Source organism: Eublepharis macularius, chromosome 7 (assembly GCF_028583425.1).
Source record: "Eublepharis macularius isolate TG4126 chromosome 7, MPM_Emac_v1.0, whole genome shotgun sequence".
Classification (NCBI taxonomy): domain Eukaryota; kingdom Metazoa; phylum Chordata; class Lepidosauria; order Squamata; family Eublepharidae; genus Eublepharis; species Eublepharis macularius.
In genome coordinates, this window is record NC_072796.1 from 94,019,882 (window position 1) to 94,040,784 (window position 20,903).

General features: G+C 42.0%; 1 protein-coding gene across 2 annotated transcripts in view; it reads right to left on the reverse strand.

Moving 5' to 3' along the window:
• The window catches only part of PDE7A (phosphodiesterase 7A), a 75,452-nt gene extending 56,559 nt beyond the window's left edge, over nucleotides 1–18,893 (reverse strand). For both annotated transcript variants that reach the window (XM_054985415.1, XM_054985414.1), the window contains exon 1: nucleotides 18,273–18,893. In XM_054985415.1, coding sequence (XP_054841390.1) covers nucleotides 18,273–18,410 — 138 coding nt within the window. In that variant the 5' untranslated portion in view covers nucleotides 18,411–18,893. The remainder of the gene's footprint in view (nucleotides 1–18,272) is intronic.
• Nucleotides 18,894–20,903: the final 2,010 nt, after the last annotated feature.

Consider the following 20,903-nt stretch of genomic DNA (forward strand, 5'->3'; position numbering starts at 1 on the left):
TCCAGCAGTGAGATTAGACCCTCTGTCAACCTACTGGAGCTTCGGGCAATTTATCTAGCCCTACTATACTTCAGACCATGAATACTAGATGAACACATTCTAATCAGAACAGACAGCATGTCAACCAGTTAAGTGGACAGATATTTCACCAGGTGCTTCCATCCCGAGGCCAAAGTAACCGATGCGTTGACATCACAGTGGCCATGCATTCTGCTGTTTGCCTTCTAACTGCTCTGATTCTCCCAAAACTAATCAGGAAGATAAGGGAACAAAAACAAACAAGCAGAAATCATAGTGGTAGCACCCTACTGGACCCAGCTCCCACGCCTCTCTATTCTTCAACAGCTGTTAACACTTCCACCACTGACTTCTCCAATATCTCTGGTTATGCTCCAGCAATGCCAAGTTCTGAATCCACACCTGGAACAGCTACATTTAACTGCATGGAGAGTGAGCAAGACTCCCTCTCTTGGCTAGGCTAGTCACAAGAAGTAACCAACATGCTACTGGCCTTTAGGAGACAGTCCACTAATAGGATATATAATGCATCATATAAAGCCTTCACAGGAGATGCAAAAGAAAAAGGGGTTAACATCATGAAACCTAAAACCAGATCCATTCTATACTTCCTACAGGTCGGCCATGCAAGCAGTCTCAGAGCCTCAACATTAAGATGTCAGGTCACAGTCTTAACAACAGTGCTGCCATGGCACTAGGGTCTGAGTCGGTCCAGGCACCTCACATATGTAGCTCCCTCTATTGCGCCACAGGTTCACTAATTTCTGACTTGGAAATTGCATACAGTTGTGTCTGCTGTTACCAGACACCCCTTTTAGAGCCTATCAAGGAAATTCCTCTTAAGTGGCTGAGGACTTTGTTCCTTGCCACAGTTACACCTGCAAGAAGGGTATTGGAACCAGGTACCCTGTTAATTAGCTTGAGCTACGTATCTTACATAAGGACAAAGTGGTCCTGAGAAGAGATCCTGCCTTCATACCAAAAGTGACCTCTCCCACAGATCACTGGAATTATGTCTACCAGGGCTTTTTTTGAGGGGGAATGCCCTGGAATGGTGTTCCAGCAGCTCTAGAATCTGTCCATGTGATTCCTTCCTCCTTCGGCCCCACAGGCTCTGCAGAGGAGGCAAAGCTGCTTTGAGTTCACTCTTTCTTTTCATTCCTCTTTGTGTGTGAGTGTGTATGAGAGAGAGAGAGAGAGAGAGAGAGAGAGAGAGAGAGAGAGAGAGAGAGAGAGAGAGAGAGAGAGAGAGAGAGAGAGAAAGCAGATGCTGCTCGGGCCTGGCACAGGCTCTGCAGAGAAGGCTAAGCTGCTTTGAGTTCATTCTGCTTTTGTTTCATTCCTTTGTGAGTGAGAGAGGGAGAGAGCACAAGCTGGGGTCCAGTGCGGGCTCTGCAGAGGAGGCTAGGCTGCTTCGAGTTCATTCTGCTTTCTTTTCATTCCTCTGTGAGGGAGGGAGCAAGCTGGGGCCCAGTGTGGGCTCTGCAGAGGAGACTAAGCTGCTTTGTATTCATTCTGCTTTCTTTTCATTCCTCTGTGAGTGAGGGAGACAGAGAAAGAGCAAGCTGGGGCCCGGCACGGGCTCTGCAGAGGAGGCTAGGCTGTTTCAAGTTCATTCTGCTTTCTTTTCATTCCTCAGTGTGTGTGTGTGTGTGTGTGTGTGTGTGTGTGTGTGTGTGTGTGTGTGTGTGTGCGTGCGAGCGAGCGAGCGAGCGAGAGAGTGTGTGTGAGTGAGCACGCAAACGACATGGATAGCCTTCCGCCCTTTAAGCTCTCCCCCTTTCAAGCCGGCTGGAAGGAGGGGGGAGAGCTTAAAAGGTAGAAGGCTCCCCGTGCCATTCGCAAACGACGTGGGGAGTGTTTTTCCCTTTAAACTCCCCCCCCTCCAGCATGCCCAGAAGGCCCTTTAAACTTTAAAGGGCCCCGAAGCAACCTGAATTACTTTGGGTAGCTTTGATTCGGCTGTTCCAAATCTTTACAGATCGGGTCCAATTTGGGCATTTTTTCCAAATCGGAAACCCGAAGCACACACCCCTACTGCTCACTCAATACAAAGTGCTGCAACCAGTGCAGCATTTGCCAGACATGCTACCTACCTTTGTTAAACACTACAAGTTGAACACTGACGACTTAGCGGATGCAGCGTTTGGCAGAAGAGTATTACAATATACCTTATAACCAGATGACACTGACCCACCCAGAAAATAGGGACACTGCTCTGGGATGTCCCATCAAGATGTCCTCCACCTCAGAGGAAGAACGGATCATTGGACACTCACCGTGAAGGTGCCTTCTCCTTTGAGGAAAGGACATCTTGCTCCTCCCAAAGTTATTGTCTTTTCACTCTCTTCTGCCTGAAAAATTCACTTCCTGTCCTGTTGTTTCCCCTTAACGTGTTTGTTCTCACATTTCTCTTTGTTATTCAATTCTAGAGTGTCATATTCGTAATTATGATGCTATAACTGCTTTTGGAGTTGCCAAAACTGAAAGGGTGACTCCCACTAGAAAAACTGGAAGTAGAAAACTTGTTCCTGCCTCCCTGAATGGAGGGTGGGAATCACCCATCAAGATGTCCTCCTTTCCTCAGAGGAGAAAGACCCTTCACAGTGAGTATCCACTGTGTTCCCACACAGTCTACCAACTTCCCTTTTATTTCAGGTAATGGTACTTCCCTATGTTTGCCAACATAGCCATTTAAGAGGATAAAGTATGCAGGATAAAAACAAAGTTTTTAAAATTCATTTTCTCAAGGAAGCAAAGGAACTTCCAGCCTGTAAACGATTATTGCACAGATATATAGCAGACATACATGTTGCTTTCATATATTTCATGCTTTGTTTAATTTTGCAAACCATCATGCCAAGTACTATTTTATATACCATATAAATGTTTAATAATATTGATAACATGGACTATGGCTTGCAATCCTCTTAACATCAGTCTTCATAATTCATACAAATACACAGACAAGGCTCTCCCACATTACAACAGCTTTACTGCAGTAAAACCAATTCCAGTCAAGAGACTTAAAAAACACACTTTGGAATGAATTCACTCAAGAAGGATCATTACTACACACAGTATTTAAATAATACCTGTTCGATCCTGTAAAAGGGTAGGAAAGAGTCTCACACAGAGCCAAAAGGGCAACTTTCATATTTAAGAACCTGATAGACAACAGGCAATTATGACAAAGAGAATAGCAAGGCAGCACTTGAAACTCAAGAAAATGTACAAATGCAATTCCTATGACTGGATAACGGGACATATTCTACATGAGAATATTCTGCCAAGCCCTAATATATTCTGCTTGATGAGAAACTACATTACACAATAACTGTTGTCCTCAGTTGGGAGGAGGTATTCCTATCGAATTCCAAATGGTTCTTTGCCACTTTAAGAGCCTGGGAGAAAAATCTGGGATTTTATCCTCAGGACAGAATAACCAGTAGGTTACAACTCTGCTCTAATGACAGAAATCATTGCAAGTCGGAAGAAAGGGCTGACAAAAATCCTAACATTAAAATGTGTTCTCCATTTGCCCCCAAGTGTTCCGAATGTCCCGCAAGCTCTGTAGATTTCCTTCTGAGGACCACATACCTCCAGTAAGAATCATGACATGAGACTTTGTTTGTTAATTCTACTGGGCAAACAATTTGAAACCACATAGGTACCTTCCTTTTAATTTACCAATTATCTTCAATTGTGATGAAAATCACAAGGTTCTTATCACAGAACCTTCCGATTGCAGCTGGTAAAACAAATTCAAATGAGGTTTTGAAATTATTGCTGTTGCTAACTTCACAGAATTACCCCACCAGTCTATATTTCATGTGATCTTGGACCCTAACTACAAGTGGGAAAATTAGTAATAACCTTGCCAAATTCACCAAGCACATGTTATATTTCCCAAACATTCCCTTCTCCCTTTTAAAGAATTCAAATACCTTCTACTAGTAGCTTGATAAATAATAACAACAACAACATTCAGGGCAGTTTACAAAGTATTATTATCCCCACAACAATAATCACCCTGTGAGGTGGCTAGGGCTGAAACAGGAGAACTACAAACTGAGAGCCTTTGCAGAGGATTTGGTGTTGATTTTGGAGGACCCCTTGAAAAGAATTGAAACCCTAATGACAAAATTGAAAGAATTTGGTGTAGTGGCTGGTTTTAAGGTTAATAAGCAGAAAACCTAAGTCTTAACTAAAATATGAAAATACAAGATCAAATGAAACTTGAGAGCATAACAGGGTTTTAAGTTGAGAAAAAGGTAAAATATTTGGGTATTACTTTGTCAAATATGAATTGTATGTTATTCCAAAACAATTATATTAAGACTTGGAAAGAAATTAAAAGGGATGTGCTAAGATGGGATAAAACTCAATTATCACTGTTGGGAAGAATAGCTACAATTAAAATGAATGTCTTACCTAGAATGTTATTCCTATTTCAGACAATTCTGGTATTGACAAGAGAGACACCATTTAAGCAATGGCAGAGGGATATATCAAGATTTATATGGCAAGGCAAAAAGCCAAGGGTTAAACTTAAGGTTCTAGAGGATGCAAAAGAAAGGGGAGGTTTGGGCCTCCCAGATTTGCGATTATATTTTGCGGCTGTTTGGTTTGGATGAAGGAATAGATACTGTTTAAAAATAGAAGATTACTGGACCTGTAAGGGCATGATCTAAAATTTGGGTGGCATGGGTATCTATGGTATGACAAAGTTAAAGCCAATGCAGTTTAATAATCATTATGTAAGGTGTGCAATCCTGAGAGTACAGAATAAATACAAACTTGGGTTTTGCTCGAAAATACCTCTTTGGCTGTCATCGCAGGAAGCTCATTTTAGAAGGGAAATGGTTGGTCCACTTAAATGCTTAACTTATCAGGATTTACTGGAATTCTCGCAGAACCAAGTTAAAATTAAATCAAGAGAGGACTTAGCAGCAGAAGGGCACGCCTGTCAGTGGTTCCCATATATGCAAATTTTGGAGAGATTCAAACTAGACAAGAGTCATTATGACTTTAAGAAATCTAAAACTGAATTTGAAATAGCCCTTTGTACAAATGATGAACATGTTATTTCTAAAATGTATAAACTTCTGTTGAGGTTTGAGACAGAGGAAGAGCAAGTAAAAGAATGCATGATTAAGTCGGCGAAAAATTGTGGACATGATATATTAATGGAGCAATAGGAAAATATGTGGATAAGAGGGCTGAAATTTACACTAAGCTCCAATATTAAAGAAAATTTTTACAAAATGATATATCATTGGTATATGACTCCTGAAAAATTGGCTAGAATGTATAAGGGGGCATCAAATGTATGTTGGAAATGTGCTAAACGAGAAGGGACATTTTTTCATATATGGTGGACATGTAAGAAAGCAAAGAGTTTTTGGTTGCAGATTCAATTATTGATTCAGAAGATTCTGAAGATTAAACTTCAGCTGATACCAGAGACTTTTTTGTTGAGAATAATGGACAACCAGTTGGAAAAAGTTTTAGAACACTGTTTTTATATTTTACTACAGCAGCAAGAGTACTTTATGCACAAAAGTAGGAAACTACAACATTGCCTACAGTGGAGGAATGGTTGACAAAGGTTTTGGAGTTTGCGTTAATGGCAAAACTTACTGCATTAATTAGAGAAAGGACATATAAACTTCTTGTCTGAATGGAAACCACTAATAGACTTTTTGCATGAAATGGATAACAAGGATTTGATGACATCTGAATTTATGGATTAAGAAACATGAACAATAGAAAAAAAGTGTTTTGTGACTAGCTTTTAGAATAAGTGGGACTCTAGAAATGATATATACTTGTGGCGGAGAAAATCAGAACTCAACTTGTAGTGCAATCTAGGTGTTTTTTTATTTTATTTTCCTCTTAATTTTATAGATATATGTATTGTTAGTGTGTTATGTTTAGAAATGTAAGCACTGAGCTATTCCTTAGAATCATTGAGCACATAAAGCAGTAAAAGAAAAAAGGTAGTTTACTGGTGAATATATACATAACATATAAGACCCGAAACAGACGTGACGAGTTACCTCAATTCAACCTGGGTTTCCTTGCCTCAAGGTTTGACGGGAAGTGTAGGCGTCCTTGCAGGTGCATTGCTGCATTTCTCCTTCCCCAGCTTGCGTGGCCCGGAGCTATGTAGCCGCACATGCTCTGCTTCCCCCCCCCCCGTCGCACTGAGCGTCACTTCATCTCCCCCCTCCCTCGTCTGGCCCAGTCCCCGCAGTTCTGGGCTGCACAACTTCTGGTGGGGGCCGGGCGAGTGAGGGGGAGATGCAACATGCTCCAGGAGCCTTTCCTCCTGCTCTCCCGGTGCAGCCCGGTGTCTGGGCCAGGCGAGGGGGGAGATAAAGTGACACTCAGTGTGACGGGGGAGGCAACTCCACCCCCCTCGCCTGGCCCAGCCCCCACAGAATGACACCTGGCTGAACCCGGAGAGCGGGAGGAAAGGCTCCCAGAGCATGCTGCATCTCCCCCTCACTCCCCGGCCCCCACCAGAAGCCGCGCAGCCCAGAACTGCGGGGACTGGGCCAGACGAGGGAGGGGGGGAGATGAAGTGATGCTCAGTGCGACGGGGGGGAGGAGAGCACGTGCGGCTATGTAGCTCCGGGCCACGCAAGCAGGGGAAGGAGAAATGCAGCGATGCACCTGCAAGGACGCCTACACTTCCCGTCAAACCTTGAGGCAAGGAAACCCAGGTTGAATTGAGGTAACTCGTCACGTCTGTTTCGGCTCTAAGATACTGAAACAGACCTCTAGCTAAATATGCTTGCTAGTTATATTTTTACCTTCAAAAGAGAACCCAGGCAGATAATGGCAAACCACTTCTGTTCATCTCTTGTCTTGAAAATCCCAGCAGGGGTCGCCATAAGCAGGCTGCAACTTGATAGCACTTACACTCACCACATGATTCAAGCTAGTTTAAAATTAGGCTTCAAAAAGGCTGGTGTTATAATTAAAATGCAAATTAGTTCACTTTGTATTATCCCGGACTAGATGAAAGAGACAATATGGTATAGTGGTTAGCATTATCAGGCTAGGATTTGGGAGACCCAGGTTCAAATCCCTACTCTGCCATGGAAGTTTGCAGGGTGACCTGTTTTTTCTCATTCAAAAAAAAATATTTCCTAGAAGGGATTTTTTCGGTGCTTCCACAAATTGACCAATATGTCTAGTGGAAAAACTTGAAAATTCCTCAGACATTTTCATCCTATACATTCTGAATTTGAAAAGCCTTGCCTTAAGAAGCATTTTACTCATTTTAGAAAAGAAAATATTTCCATTTTTCCTATAACACTCAAAGGTGATATACAGTATCATCTGAATCCAAAGTTCTGAGAATTATTTTAAGTCAATTAAGTACTTGAGTAAAGTTAAAGAAAGGACTGATCCTGCAAGCAAGCTCACAAAAAACCCTATCACTCTCAAGATGAAAATTCATTCAGAAGAATTTGATATTTTTATTTCACTGACAGCCCCTGGCTTGCTTTAATGCCATGTTTTAATATTGACGTTTTATATATATATATATATATATATATATATATATATATATATATATATATATATAATTTATATTGATATTGATATATAGCTTTTATTATTATTGTATTGTTTCATTATCCTGTGAGAAATCTCAAGCAGGACTATGGAGAAGTAGTACATAAATACTAGAAAGAAACCAACAAGCTACTGCGCTTATGCTACTTTTGCATATTTACGTTAATAGTTGCCATCTAAGAAGTAGGGGGGAATTATCACTGAAAACAGAACATACACATTTGTACCAAACTCTGTCCAAATAATACACTTTTTTCACAGTCACTTTTTCACACAGATTATCTCATCTATGCAAGTCCTTAAAATATGTTGCATGTCTCCAGTATATACAAGAATTAGCTAATACTCTGGAGTGTCACATAAAAATTTTCATACTATACATTGTGAGTAAAATCTTTTGTCTTAAAAAGTGTTTTACTCATTCCAAAAGAGAAAATACTTCATCAGATCCCCCCACCCCAGCACTCACTCAGATTTTTAATTTGGAAAACAAGTCCTCTGGTAAAAACACATTCCTCCACCAGCAACAAATCTGTCTAGTTTTTTCCCCAGCCCTTCACACTTCTGCCTGAAACCATCCCCCATGAAAACTGGCTTCAAGTATCTTTTGAGGAGCCACTGAGGGGACTGCAGACTGAGATGAGGAGACTGATAAAAACAGAAGTATTTTCCACTTGCACAGTGGGAGCTTTGGATTTAAGCCATTATTTAGACTGTATTTTTTTATATTAGTATTAAAGATTTTAGGTAAAAATATCACATTTTAATGCTATTCTAATGGCATATTTTTACATGTTCCATGCTGTTTTATGCATTAACAGGAATTATCCTCTACATTGCTTTTTGAACAAATGCAAGAGAAACCTCTAAAAGCTAAATGCAAACTCTGCTTTAAAAATTAATGATTTAAATTGTTTGGGGGAGGAAGGCACAGGTTCCTGCCAAACATAGATTTCAATCCCATTAAGTTGATAGTTTATTAAAAAGCAAGTCTCTAGTGAGACAAATAAAGCACCATAGGTATTGTAATATTTCCCAGAAGCCTAGGGTTCTAATGAAGATACTACATAGTATGTTACTACCTCAGGAAAAACGGTTATCACATAAAAATGAAAACTGCTTTCACAGACAACATGTACAAGTAACTACCAGTATATTGGGGTTCCAACAACTGGATCTCTGTTCTATGTTCTAAGGCTAGCCAACCAAAGATTAATGCTCACTTGAGTTAACTACCAGGCTTTGTAGGTCCCAGGAGGAGGTAGACAATGGTCAAGGAATTTTTATTGAAGTCTTTGACACTGGCTAGAATTATCCACAAAGAGCAATAGTTGGTGCCATTAAAGATCTTAAGAGAAAATACTGATGAGACATTTGTAGGAACACAAGTGAATAACTTCCTGCCAGTGATTTGGGCAGGAACAATAATGGAAGCAATGGCCACTAGAAAATTAACAGCTGTTCCTTGCAATAAACTGGAGAAATGCTAGACTTTAGTAACCAAACAGTTGCCTGCTACAGATACTGAAGTCCAAAAACACTTAAAATATTTACATTATTAATTTTTTTACATAAGGTATGTAGTTTTTTTACATAATAAGGTATGTAGTTACCAATGCAATCAAGCTTCTTTGCTAGTTAAATATATATTTTACACTAATTATTATAAAAATGATTATGCGCTCAGTATTAGACCTTTCCGTGTATAGTCAAAAGGATATTTTTTTAATCACTGCAAAAATACTACTAAACATAAGGTTAACTCCTACAATGTCTTTAGAACCTCACAATACAACTGTTTTTACAGAAGACAACAACAGCATTCCTAACTTGTCCAATTAGGCCATGCTTATCTGCATGGAAATCAGTGTTCAAAATCTGGAAACACCTTAACACAAAGAATCTATCACTGAACTGTATGCACAGTGTAAGGACAGCATTAAACCCATGCAACCCAAGAATGACCATCTAATTAAACTGTCTTTCAGTCCAGTAGTAACTTATGCTCATGGATAAGTTGTATTATATATGTTTGTCATCTCCCCTTGATAATGAACCAGCTCAATACTCAGGTATTTTGGAAGTTGGTCTTCAAGTGTTTAGGGGCACAGAATTCCATGTTTTACAGGGAGGGGTACATCCGAGACTATCAGATAAAGAATTCAGATGCGGCACAACAGGTCCCACAAGCACTTCCATTCTACCACAGAGTTGCTGAATTTACTCAGCTGGCCCTGGTCTCAAGCTACTAGATCTCCAAAAACAGTTCACCTCCTCAGCCGTATTCCACCACCCACAATATAAATAAGAACCTTTTATCACTGCAGTCAGCAGAAGGAATTTGATTTTAGTTCTTCCACTAACAACCCCCCCCCAATTAATTTAACCATCACAGGCATAATCGGACTACCTATTTTAACACAGGGGCAAGCCTTTGAAATCTATTCTCTTTTTAATTTGAACCCTGAAGTGTGTGGGCCAAGCTAAGACTTTCATGTGCATTTATTTGTTTTTACTTAAAATATTTATAATCCACTTTTCTCAATGAGATTCAAGATGGATTACATATGGTTGGGATGGGTTTTGGAATTGGAGAACAATATTTTAAAAAACAAGCAAAATCTGATACAGAGTTAAAACAATGCTGAAACAAAGCATAAGTTAACACTAAATGATGCAGAAATTACTTAGTGGGAGCATACTTACAGCAACAGTACTATAGTCTACAGTCCCTGCCCCTTTACAAAGCATGGTTACCAACCATTTTCTTAAGTACAGCTCTCCGATCTGTGTAAAAAAGCCCTCGTGATCAGTTTTGCATAGTTTGCAGAAAGCCAGGAGAGCAGGAGCCCCCCTCACCTCATCAGGCAAGCCATTCCGTAAGGTGGAGGCTACTACAGAGAATGCACATGTATGGGCAAATTGTTGATTTTGCCCATTTGCTGAGTAGTACCTGCAGGAAACCTTGTTCAAATAAGCAACGCTGCTGTGGCAGAACATAAGGAGATAGGCAGTGCTGCAGTTATGAGCAACCAAAGCCTTGAAGGGCTTTGAATGTGATAGACAAAGCCTTGAATTGAGCTCAGGAACTGATGGACAGCCAATGGAGTGACTGCAGAATAAGAGTACTATGTATGCTCTGTCTACCTCCTGATAATAACCAAGCTGCAGTGATCTGAACCAATTGGAGTCTCCAAGCTGACACTGAGGTGAGACGTATGTAAAGTATATTACAGTTGTATTGTCGAAGGCTTTCACGGCCGGAGAACGATGGTTGTTGGGGGTTTTCCGGGCTGTATTGCCGTGGTCTTGGCATTGTAGTTCCTGACGTTTCGCCAGCAGCTGTGGCTGGCATCTTCAGAGGTGTAGCACCAAAAGACAGAGATCTCTCAGTGTCACAGTGTGGAAAAGATGTAGGTCATTACACGCACTTCAGGCAAATGGCTACTCCAGAAATGAAATCCGAAGAGCAATCAAACCCAGGATGAATCAAACAACCAAGGAAAAACAGTCACCTACAGGAAAAGTGTTTTTGCCATATATCAAAGGAATTACTGATCAGATGGGAAAGCTTATGGAAAAGCATAACCTTCAAGCAGTATTCAGACCCACCCGAAAAATACAACAGATGCTACGATCAGCAAAAGACAGCAGAGACCCCCTCACCTCTGCAGGAGTATACCGTATACCCTGCAGCTGTGGACAAGTTTACATCGGGACCACAAAGCGTAGCATCCAGACAAGAATAAAAGAACACGAAAGACACTGCAGACTTGGACAGCCTGAAAAATCAGCAGTGGCTGAACATAGCCTAACTCAAACAGGGCACAGTATCTTATTCCAGGACACCAAAATACTGGACAACACTTCCAACCACTTTGTCAGACTGCACAGGGAAGCCATTGAAATTCACAAGCATAAGCAAAACTTCAACAGGAAAGAAGAAACCTTAAGAATGAACAGAGCATGGGCTCCAGTTCTGAAAAACACCAGGCCAACAAAACACTCCACACCCGACAATAGCCCTGCAGAGAAGATTAGCACATCAAGCACCAATCCATATGCAAAAGAACCTCCTCAGGTTACAGTGAAGCCTCCCGCCATTAGCATTCCACACCCTGGGAAACTCTTACAGAATGACTCAGCTCAACCCCACCCCTCCTGAGTAGATACAAATGACCTACATCTTTTCCACACTGTGACACTGAGAGATCTCTGTCTTTTGGTGCTACACCTCTGAAGATGCCAGCCACAGCTGCTGGCGAAACGTCAGGAACTACAATGCCAAGACCACGGCAATACAGCCCGGAAAACCCCCAACAACCATCTATATTACAGTTGTCTAGTCTCAATGTTACCATGGCACTGATCCAGGTGGCCAGATCTGCAGTGTCAGGGGGCTATCTTCCAGGCTAAAATGAGTTAAAAGAAGACATTTTTGCAGCTGCATTAACTTGCCTCTCTAACAGCAATTCTGGATCCAGTTTAACACCTAGACACTTAACCAAGTCTGCAAGGGTCAACTGAACACCACTGAAAATGGCAAACAGTTTTCTGGTTCTCTCTAGGTCACAACCTTGAGAAGCCATCTTGAGAGCCAGTTTGGTGTAGTGGTTAAGAGCACGGGACTCTAATCTGGAGAGCCAGGTTTGATTCCCCACTCCTCCACTTGAAGCCAGCTGGGTGACCCTGGGTTAGTCAGAGTTCTCTGGAGCTCTCTCAACCCCACCCACCTCACAGGGTGTTTTGTTGTGGGGATAATAATGACATTCTTTGTAAACCACTCTGAGTGGGCATTAAGTTGTCCTGAAGGGCGGTATATAAATCGAATGTTATTATTCCTTCAGTTAAGCCAAATTTTTGGCATCTGACAGAACCTCTGCTCAGAAACTCTGAGAACACTCTCCTGGAATTATATTTATTATACAGAGCATCTCAGGATCCAAGATAAGTAACAATAATATAAACAATCTGGTAAAACAATAAATGTGAAAACAACACACACAAAAATACATTAAAAACTACTCTGAAATACTTTATGTCTCCACCAGCAGAGTAATCTCCCTTTGCCCAGCCTTCTCCAAAAGCTCACTACCAAACAAAGAAGCTAGAAGCCCCAACTTCAGCCATGAGCTGATCTGCAGATATGGAGAAACTACTGAAAAATCCTGAACCTGGACCATTTGACAATGTGCCTTAATTAAAGTGGCATTGACAATAAGCCCTCCTTGGAAGAACAAAGCTACTACCTGAGAAAATACAAACAGAACTAATCCTTCAAGCATTTGGGCTCCAAGTCACAAAGGGCTTTAAAGGTGAGCACAAACACCATGAATTGGACCCAGAAACCAGTCAGCCACGTGAGCACTGCAGTGCATTCAGACATTAGGCCAGGAAACAGAGATAGTTGTTGGCTTATTAAAAGGAATATGCATCAGAGTGACATTAGCATACTGATGACAACCCGCTAGAAAATTTTGGACTATTTCATTAAGGGGCCTTATTAAACAACAGGGGAGGTAACACAGAGCATTATGGACACATGATTTTTCTCACACTACAGATGTTAATTTTCTGCACTTTGCACCTAGGCTCTCTTAAACTAAATACAACATGTATAACTAGCTTCCTGTCACTCTAATTTATAATACCCCTTCCACCCCTTCCTTTTTCCACTCCTTGTATCTGACAAAGGGGGTTCTAATTTTCAACAAGATTTGCTTGCATTTCGCCGGGCCTGTAAGACAGAGCTATTCCGCCAGGCATATGGCTAACGCCGGGCAGTGCCCGCCCCCCCCGTGAAGGGGGGGTTAAACCATCACCCCTATGCAAACACAGAGGCATGTATGAACCACTGGGCAGCATGAATTGTTATATTTAATGTTTTTAAATGTTTTTAAATGTATTATTTAATGTTTTTAAATGTTTTTAAACATGTTTGTATTTGTTATCCGCCCTGAGCCTGCGAAAGCAGGGAGGGCGGAATATAAATATAATAAATTAAATTAAATTAAATTAAATTAAATTAAAAAACTCATTCAGTTGGTCTTTACGGTACTACTGGACCCAAATCTTGTGCAACCCCATACGTCAGCTCTCAAGTGATTTTTTTTTATCAGAACCATTCCAAAAAGAAAGACCAGAACCACCTAAACATTGAGGCAGCCATCTCTGCATTCTAAACAATGCCTCCCACAAAGAATTCCTTCTTCCTTTAATCCCCATTCAATTCCATTCTCTAAAAGGGAGAAGGTTCTAGTCTCCTGGCTTCAGAAAGTTCCCAACAAATTAACTGATTATATGACTTGTTGACTATTGTGTTGTTGGTTACTCTCCATTACTCTCCAATTCCCATCCTCTCCATTCAGGAAATCTGAAAGCTACTAGAAAAATTGAGCTACAGCCTTCTGACTACCTAGGAAAGTTGTTTTAGGTTAACTTTTGAGCATTAGCACACTGCAAATTAAACATTTATGTTTCAAATCTATAGCGATTTGGCTATTTGGCTAGCTCAAACACAATGAAATGGATCCTATGAACAAGTTTCATGTGCACTATATAGTGGAAGAGGAAGTGTATACCACATGAGAAAATGCATAAAATTAGTTTTAGCAAAAGAGGAAGCATGTTCCACAGCAAAGACTCTCTCTCCCACTTAGAACTCCTTCCTAGGATCCAAGCCAATGCTTTCCAATCTTTAGCCACAGAAGATTAAGAGATCTGTAGAACCTGACAGCCCAAGCCCTCCTTACCCCACCAGCCTGTTTTCTCTCACATAAATTCCACCCTCACTTCCCAGCAATAACCATGGTGCAGCATCACATCTGCACCAATGCCAATGCTAATCTTAGTCATTTTTGGCTTAAAGCCACTCAGTGCAGTCTTTACACATGGTTAATACTGAGAAGTAAATATGGAATTTACATAAGAGAGAAGCAGAGGGTGTTTATGAGACAGAGACATTCCCAGCTCTTAACCATGGTCTATATGATTTTATATAGCCAGCTCTCACTGATATTGTTCTATAACAAGAACAGCAAATTCAACCAGCAACAATTAGATTTATATATTTGTTTGATCTCTCCAACACATTCCCCCAAAGTTGGAGATAAAATAATCCCACAAAAATAACTATTGAATATGTTAATTAATGTTCTAGTTCATTTTGTCTTGATCAATATACTACCTACCAGCCTTCTGCAATTCATCAGTAAAATAAGCATCATCAGTCTGTCTTGTTATTGGCTTGACTTGGACACAGTTCTTCAGTATGAAATTCTAAGCATGTAAACACATGAAGCTGCCTTACACCAAGTCAGATCATTGGTTTACCAAGGTCAGTACTGTCTACTGACTGACATCAGTTCTCTAGAGTCTCAGGTAGAGATCTTTTACATAACCTACTACCTGATCGTTTTTTAATTGGCTGCATCAGACTGAACTTGGGACCTTCTGAATGAAAGCAGATGCCCTCTCTCCGAGCTATGCCCCCCCTTGCCTATACAATTCTTGTGGAGAATTTGTTAATAAAGCTTATTTACTGCAGATACCGAAAGCAGCACCATGGTGCTGGTCTTCACAAGGTGGCTTCACACTCCACGCTCAGACTTCCAAAGCTTCCTGCATGTATTGCAACAATAGCATCCCAAACTTAGAAACACAAACCTAAACTTCTGCAAATGGTTCAAATCACTATCAATTGGTTGGGGGAAAATATATTGTAAGCTCTGTAACTTCACTGCTTGTAACATTTGACAGTTAAGAAGGTATTTGTGAATTTCCTGCAGTGTGCAGGTGGTTGGAATTGATGACCCTAGAGGTCCTTTCCAACCCTATGATTCTATTATCCTTTTTATTCAGAACCAAGGAGCATAAAAGAAAAGAAATCCAAAGACCATTTAACCTCTACAAGAATGAATCAGATAAATACAAGCCATACCAGTGCAGTTAAAACACAGAGCACAGCCCAAGGTACAATCAAAGGCATCTTATCAGATCCAATCTTATCACCTGCTTGGATTCAAAGAAAACCATTTCTCCTTTATGTTTGGATAGTGTTATCAAAAGGAATCAAACTTGGAAATACAGATTAAATGGGGTGGGGGACAGCTGCCAGCAGGTAGCTGTGTTAGTCTGTTCTAGCAGAAACAAAAGTTTTGCGATACCTGAAAAGTTAATAGAATGATAATAGCATTAGCTCTCTCACTTCACCAGATACACAAAGTATGTCTTCCAATAATATCTCAGCTCTAATTAGGCACAACAGCAAGCCATTTATATTATTCTTGAGGGTGACTGCAGAACACTAACTCACCTGCTTGCCTTTGAAATACAATAAAATACTGAAGATGACAAAAACCTACTGGAAAATATCTGATTTTTCTCATTAATATGAAACCAAAAATGTTTCATTCAATATCTTCTAGGAATCCTTTCGTATGTGAGAAAGCATACTAATACAAGTACAAAAGTAAAAATTAACTCAATCTAGTCAGCTATATCCAAAATTTATCAGCTTTCCCCAAATTATTTTGCTTTTGGAAATTTGTTATTTCATATAATTATAGTGGGGTTTAAAGTATAGGTATAAATAAACTTAAATGTTTCATAACTGATTCAGATTCTCCAACTATTTTTCTACAAAAGATAAGTTCTTGGGGAAACAGATTTACTCCATCCTCTCCACAAAAGACCTAGCTGGCCTAAAATTCAACTTTTATCTATGCATGATCCCAGCAAACCACTACCTAAGGTGATATCTGTCCCTTCCAGAAAAGCTATTCAAGTAAACTATAATTCATGGAACTTCATATTAAGGTTACCAAAACCAATAACCATACCCATGATTCATAGACAAAGAAACTCAGATGGCAGGTACTTATCTTTTCCTCACCTGCCATTTCTCTGTTCCAGACAATAAGCGGTTTCCCCTGAAGGGTTTAAAATGTGCACTTAACTGCATTTTGAGCCCTGCTGGGACAAAAAAAAAAACCTGACGGTCCAATATGGATCAGCAAAAGGATTAATTCCCACCTACCCCGCTGCAAAAAAACCTACTCCACTCAAAAAAACTTCCTTACGAGTGTGCTTTCTTTTAAAAAAAAAAAAAAGAGTCAACAGTATTCTGTTACATATGCTTCCTTATTTATAGCTACATGTTTCTGAGTGTTTCTTGAGTTTTTTCAATGTATAGGTAAAATAAATAAAAACTTAACTTATTTTGATAGGCCTCAAACCTTGGGCCAACTTTTCTGGCAGTGCAATTCTAAAAAGAGTCACTCCAGTCTAAACCCACTGGTTTCAATTGGTTTAGACTGGAGTAACTCTTCTTAGGATTGCATTGTAAGTTCTCTTCTATGTTCTTCTTCACAGTATTTCATAAGTCTGTGATAGCAAACTCTTATGTGCTACTACTAAACATCAGAAGAACAAAACAAAATCCTAACCAATTCTCTTTTCTACAAAAAGGACCACCCAAATATGACGAACACCACGGCTCAACACCTCAGAACACCCAAAATTGTAGCTTACCTAATGTGGGAAACCCTTAAGCATAAAAAAGTGCATTTTCTTATATTTTCATTTAGGGCATATGGCTAAAATTTAGAGATTTGTTATCATTCACAGGGAAAGCTCAGCAGACTGCAGCAGGGCAATAACAGATGGGCAACTCAATCCTCAAAACATTTGAAGACAAGAGAGCCAAAAACAGCAACAGTGTCTATTTTCCCACATTCCCCCGCCTACCTACATTTATTATGGTTAAATTTGGTTACTGTTATCATTCAAGCTGTGATCCTTTAATATATTATGAATTCGACATTAACACAATGTAAGAAACAAACCTCACTGCAAATCTTTGGCAGCCAGTTAAAGTTTCAGTGATTGCAAATGAACAAAAAGATGCATAAATCTATTTGGTTTTAGGACAGGAAAACTACTTCCTACCAAACATTTAAAATCGAACACTGACTGGATGTAACAACTAAAATAATTATTTGTTCAAATTTCCACTCTCCCAAGGAAGCTTGGTGGGTGACCTTGGGCCAGTCATACACTATAACCTACCTCACAAAGTTGTTGTGAGGATAAAACAAGAAAGAGCAACAATGTAAGCTACTTTGGGTACCCACTGGAGAAAAAGGCAAGGTGTAAGCAAAGAAGGTAAATAAATGCTATTGACGTTAAATAAAACACTTTTGAAGACTAGAAGTTGTCTCTGTAAAGAATTAAGAAAATGAAAGTGCCGATGTGTTTAGCAATAAGCTCCGAAGAAGATTCTTTTCTCTGCCTACCCTCACCCCATCCCCATTCTCAGCAGCAATCTTGAATAGAGAAGCATTTTGACAGCTATCAAATTGCTCAGAGCGTTCTGGTTTTCCTTGGAGTAAGGTAGCGTCAACGAAAGCAGGCCACCTAAAGGAATCTTGTCTAAGGATCCTTAGGCACCAAGCCACGCCGCTGACAGAAAGTGTAAAGGAACCTGCAGCCCCGCAGAGTCTACGCCGCAGAGGCAGGCGGATCCGCGGTGCGTGTTTGCTGCGCATCTGTTCTGACCCCCTCCGTTTTGCAAGTTCTTTCTCCACCGCATCCCCCCCCCTTTTCTGCATCGCGGAGCCCCGGGCCAACGGAAGAGCGGCGAGGGGGCTGCCTCTGCTCACCTGCGACAGCTGCCTGGGGTTGGGGCAGCCGAAGAGCGCGGAACTGGAGCTGAAGCTGATGGCCCCTCTGCGACTGAGGACATGCTGCGGGACCGGCCTGTCCAGGGGCAGCACCGGCAGTTGGTAACATACTTCCATTGAAACGGAGGCAGCACCGCCGCCGCCACCGCGCCGCCGAGGATGACCACAAAAGCCAGGCCGAGGCGAGGCCCGGCCCACCGCCTCACCTGTCTCGGAGCTGGTGGAGGGGGGGGCAGGATGAGCGGCGGGTCGCCAAGCGGTGGCGGGCGCGCTTTTTTCTCTCCCCCCCCCCCAACCCCTCTCCACGGGCTCCGACGCAGGCACGGGGAAGGCTGAGGGGCGACACAAGTCTCGGAGGAGGAGGAAGAAGAAGCAGCGGCGGGGCGCGGCTCGAGCCTCCCCAGTCAGCTCCACCACCGGGACAGCCGCGTGCCGCCGCCGCTCATTGGTGTCGGCGAGCGGGCCTGGGCGGCTGCGAACTACGGCGTCGGGCTGGTTTGGGTGAGACACACACACACACAGGCGCGCGCACTCTCCCCTCTCTCGCTCGGCTGCGGCAGCCCCGCTATTGTCCGGCACGAGGCGCGGCCCCGCGTGCGAGGGGAGGGGCCAGGTAGTGGCTGTTTGTGGCAGAGACGCCGGAAGCGAGGGAGGAGAGAGGGGCCGCCTTTGCCCCTCCCGCCCTGGAGACGCGCGGGCCCCCGGTGGGCAACACTAGCCCGAGAGGAGGCACGAGCAGGGGCGGGCCTGCGCGCGTCGGGGACGGCGACGAACTTTACGTCATGACGTAAGAGCCTCCCTCATCCTTTCCCCTCACCGAAGGCGAGTGGTAGGTAGGAGGCGGCGGCAAGGGTTCGTACCGCAGACGCTGCCTTCAGTGCTCGTGGGAGCCAGCGTTTTGGAGCCTTTTCCCCATCCTCCGGCTTCTGGCGAGCGGGGCAAAGGTTTTCTTCGTGGCCTTTTCCTCCTTGAAAGACCCGCCGCAGGACCCCTCCCAGCAGCATCTGCTGAAAAGAGGCTCTTGCTCACCCCAGTCGCACTCGCCTGGCGCCCGTTTTACTGTCCCATAGGCGCCATGTGAAAGCTGCTCTGTGCTTTTGGCGGGAGGGGATAATTACCGCCCATCATGATGTTTATCTTTTATGGAGACGGCTGACGCTCCTTGTCGGTTGACTTTAGAGGCCGTCTTCTATATTTTTATTCTAACTTTGCGTATTAACTCTTTAATGCAAGTACCGAAGTACTCTGGACTGGAAGATGGGGTGGACGGGTTGGTTACTGTTCAAACTTCTCAGCAGGTTCTGTTCAGAAGCACCTTTCCTACACCTTAACTGTACCTCATTGCCTCTTCTCTGCCCCCTAATCCATCCGTAACACGCCTTGTCAGTTCCTGATGTTTCCCTCAATAGGCAGGTCTTCTACTGATGACAGGTGATCATTTTTTTTAGGTGAGGATCATTGATGGTGGCGTGATAGAGGTCTCATTGTTTGTAGTGTTTACATTCCCATTACTATTGCCTCTGTTGTTTTTATTGCCTTTTGGAGTGAGTCAGACACTTGCAGAATTTGTTTGACCAAAGCAGATTAGTAGGGAGAAAAGAACAACGTCCTGTCATTTTACCTTCAGCTTTCTTAAAATATATTGTCTATTTCCAGCTTTGTATTGCAAAATATACAACTTCTCCATTACTTCTGTGCATCCTGGTGGGCCATAAGGAGCGTATAACTCAAGTCTTGAGCCATCTACGCAGACACTGAATTTGTTGCGGGGCCCAATTCAGTATGCCAGTGTTGATTTATAAAGTCCTTTATTGCTTGGAACCAATACGGCATAGAAGATGGCAATATATTACAGTATATTTTCTGCTTCATGCAGAATAGGAGCATGGTGACTCACCTAAGTTCTATTGCCAATTTATGCTGCCATCTTCGGGCTTTTCCGCACATATAACTTATTCCAGATTTTCTTAGCAGTGGATCCTCAGGCATTGGAATTGGTTTGAGTACAGTTCTTCCACATGTCTCTCTTCCCTTTGCATTTTTACATTTGTGGAGTCAGTTTATTTTATTCTGCATGTTGTATGTAATCAAGATTTTCAAGTGAGGGTATTTGCAACATCGGCATCATTTATGACTTCACAGCTCACACACATCATTAATGTTACAACAATATACCGGCTGAACTTTTTAATGACATCAAAAATCAACACCGGGAAGCCTAAAAGGAGAGCACCTCCATCACCCATCCCTAGGTCTCTCTCACCTGGTAGTCTAACTGGAGAGCCCCACCCAGGCTGACCCAGAGCTAGGTGGTAGAGTCTAGCTCTGGTGGGGCAAACCTACCTCTGTTGGGAGCCCAGAGCAACAGCAGCTATTTACTTTTCAAACAGAACTTTTTCTGGCACCTGGAATGGCCACCCCACTCCCCTAAGGTTTTGCAGTTTTTAAAAATTTGTCATTTTCAAAGTGTTATATCTACCTACCATTATAACACTACATGCAGCAGATTATCTGAATTTCCAGCTTTCATTTTAAAAAAAAAAGACTCTAAACCCTTCTTTTGCAGAGATATAAGAAAAGGGCATATCTCTGCAATGGAACGCGATAGAG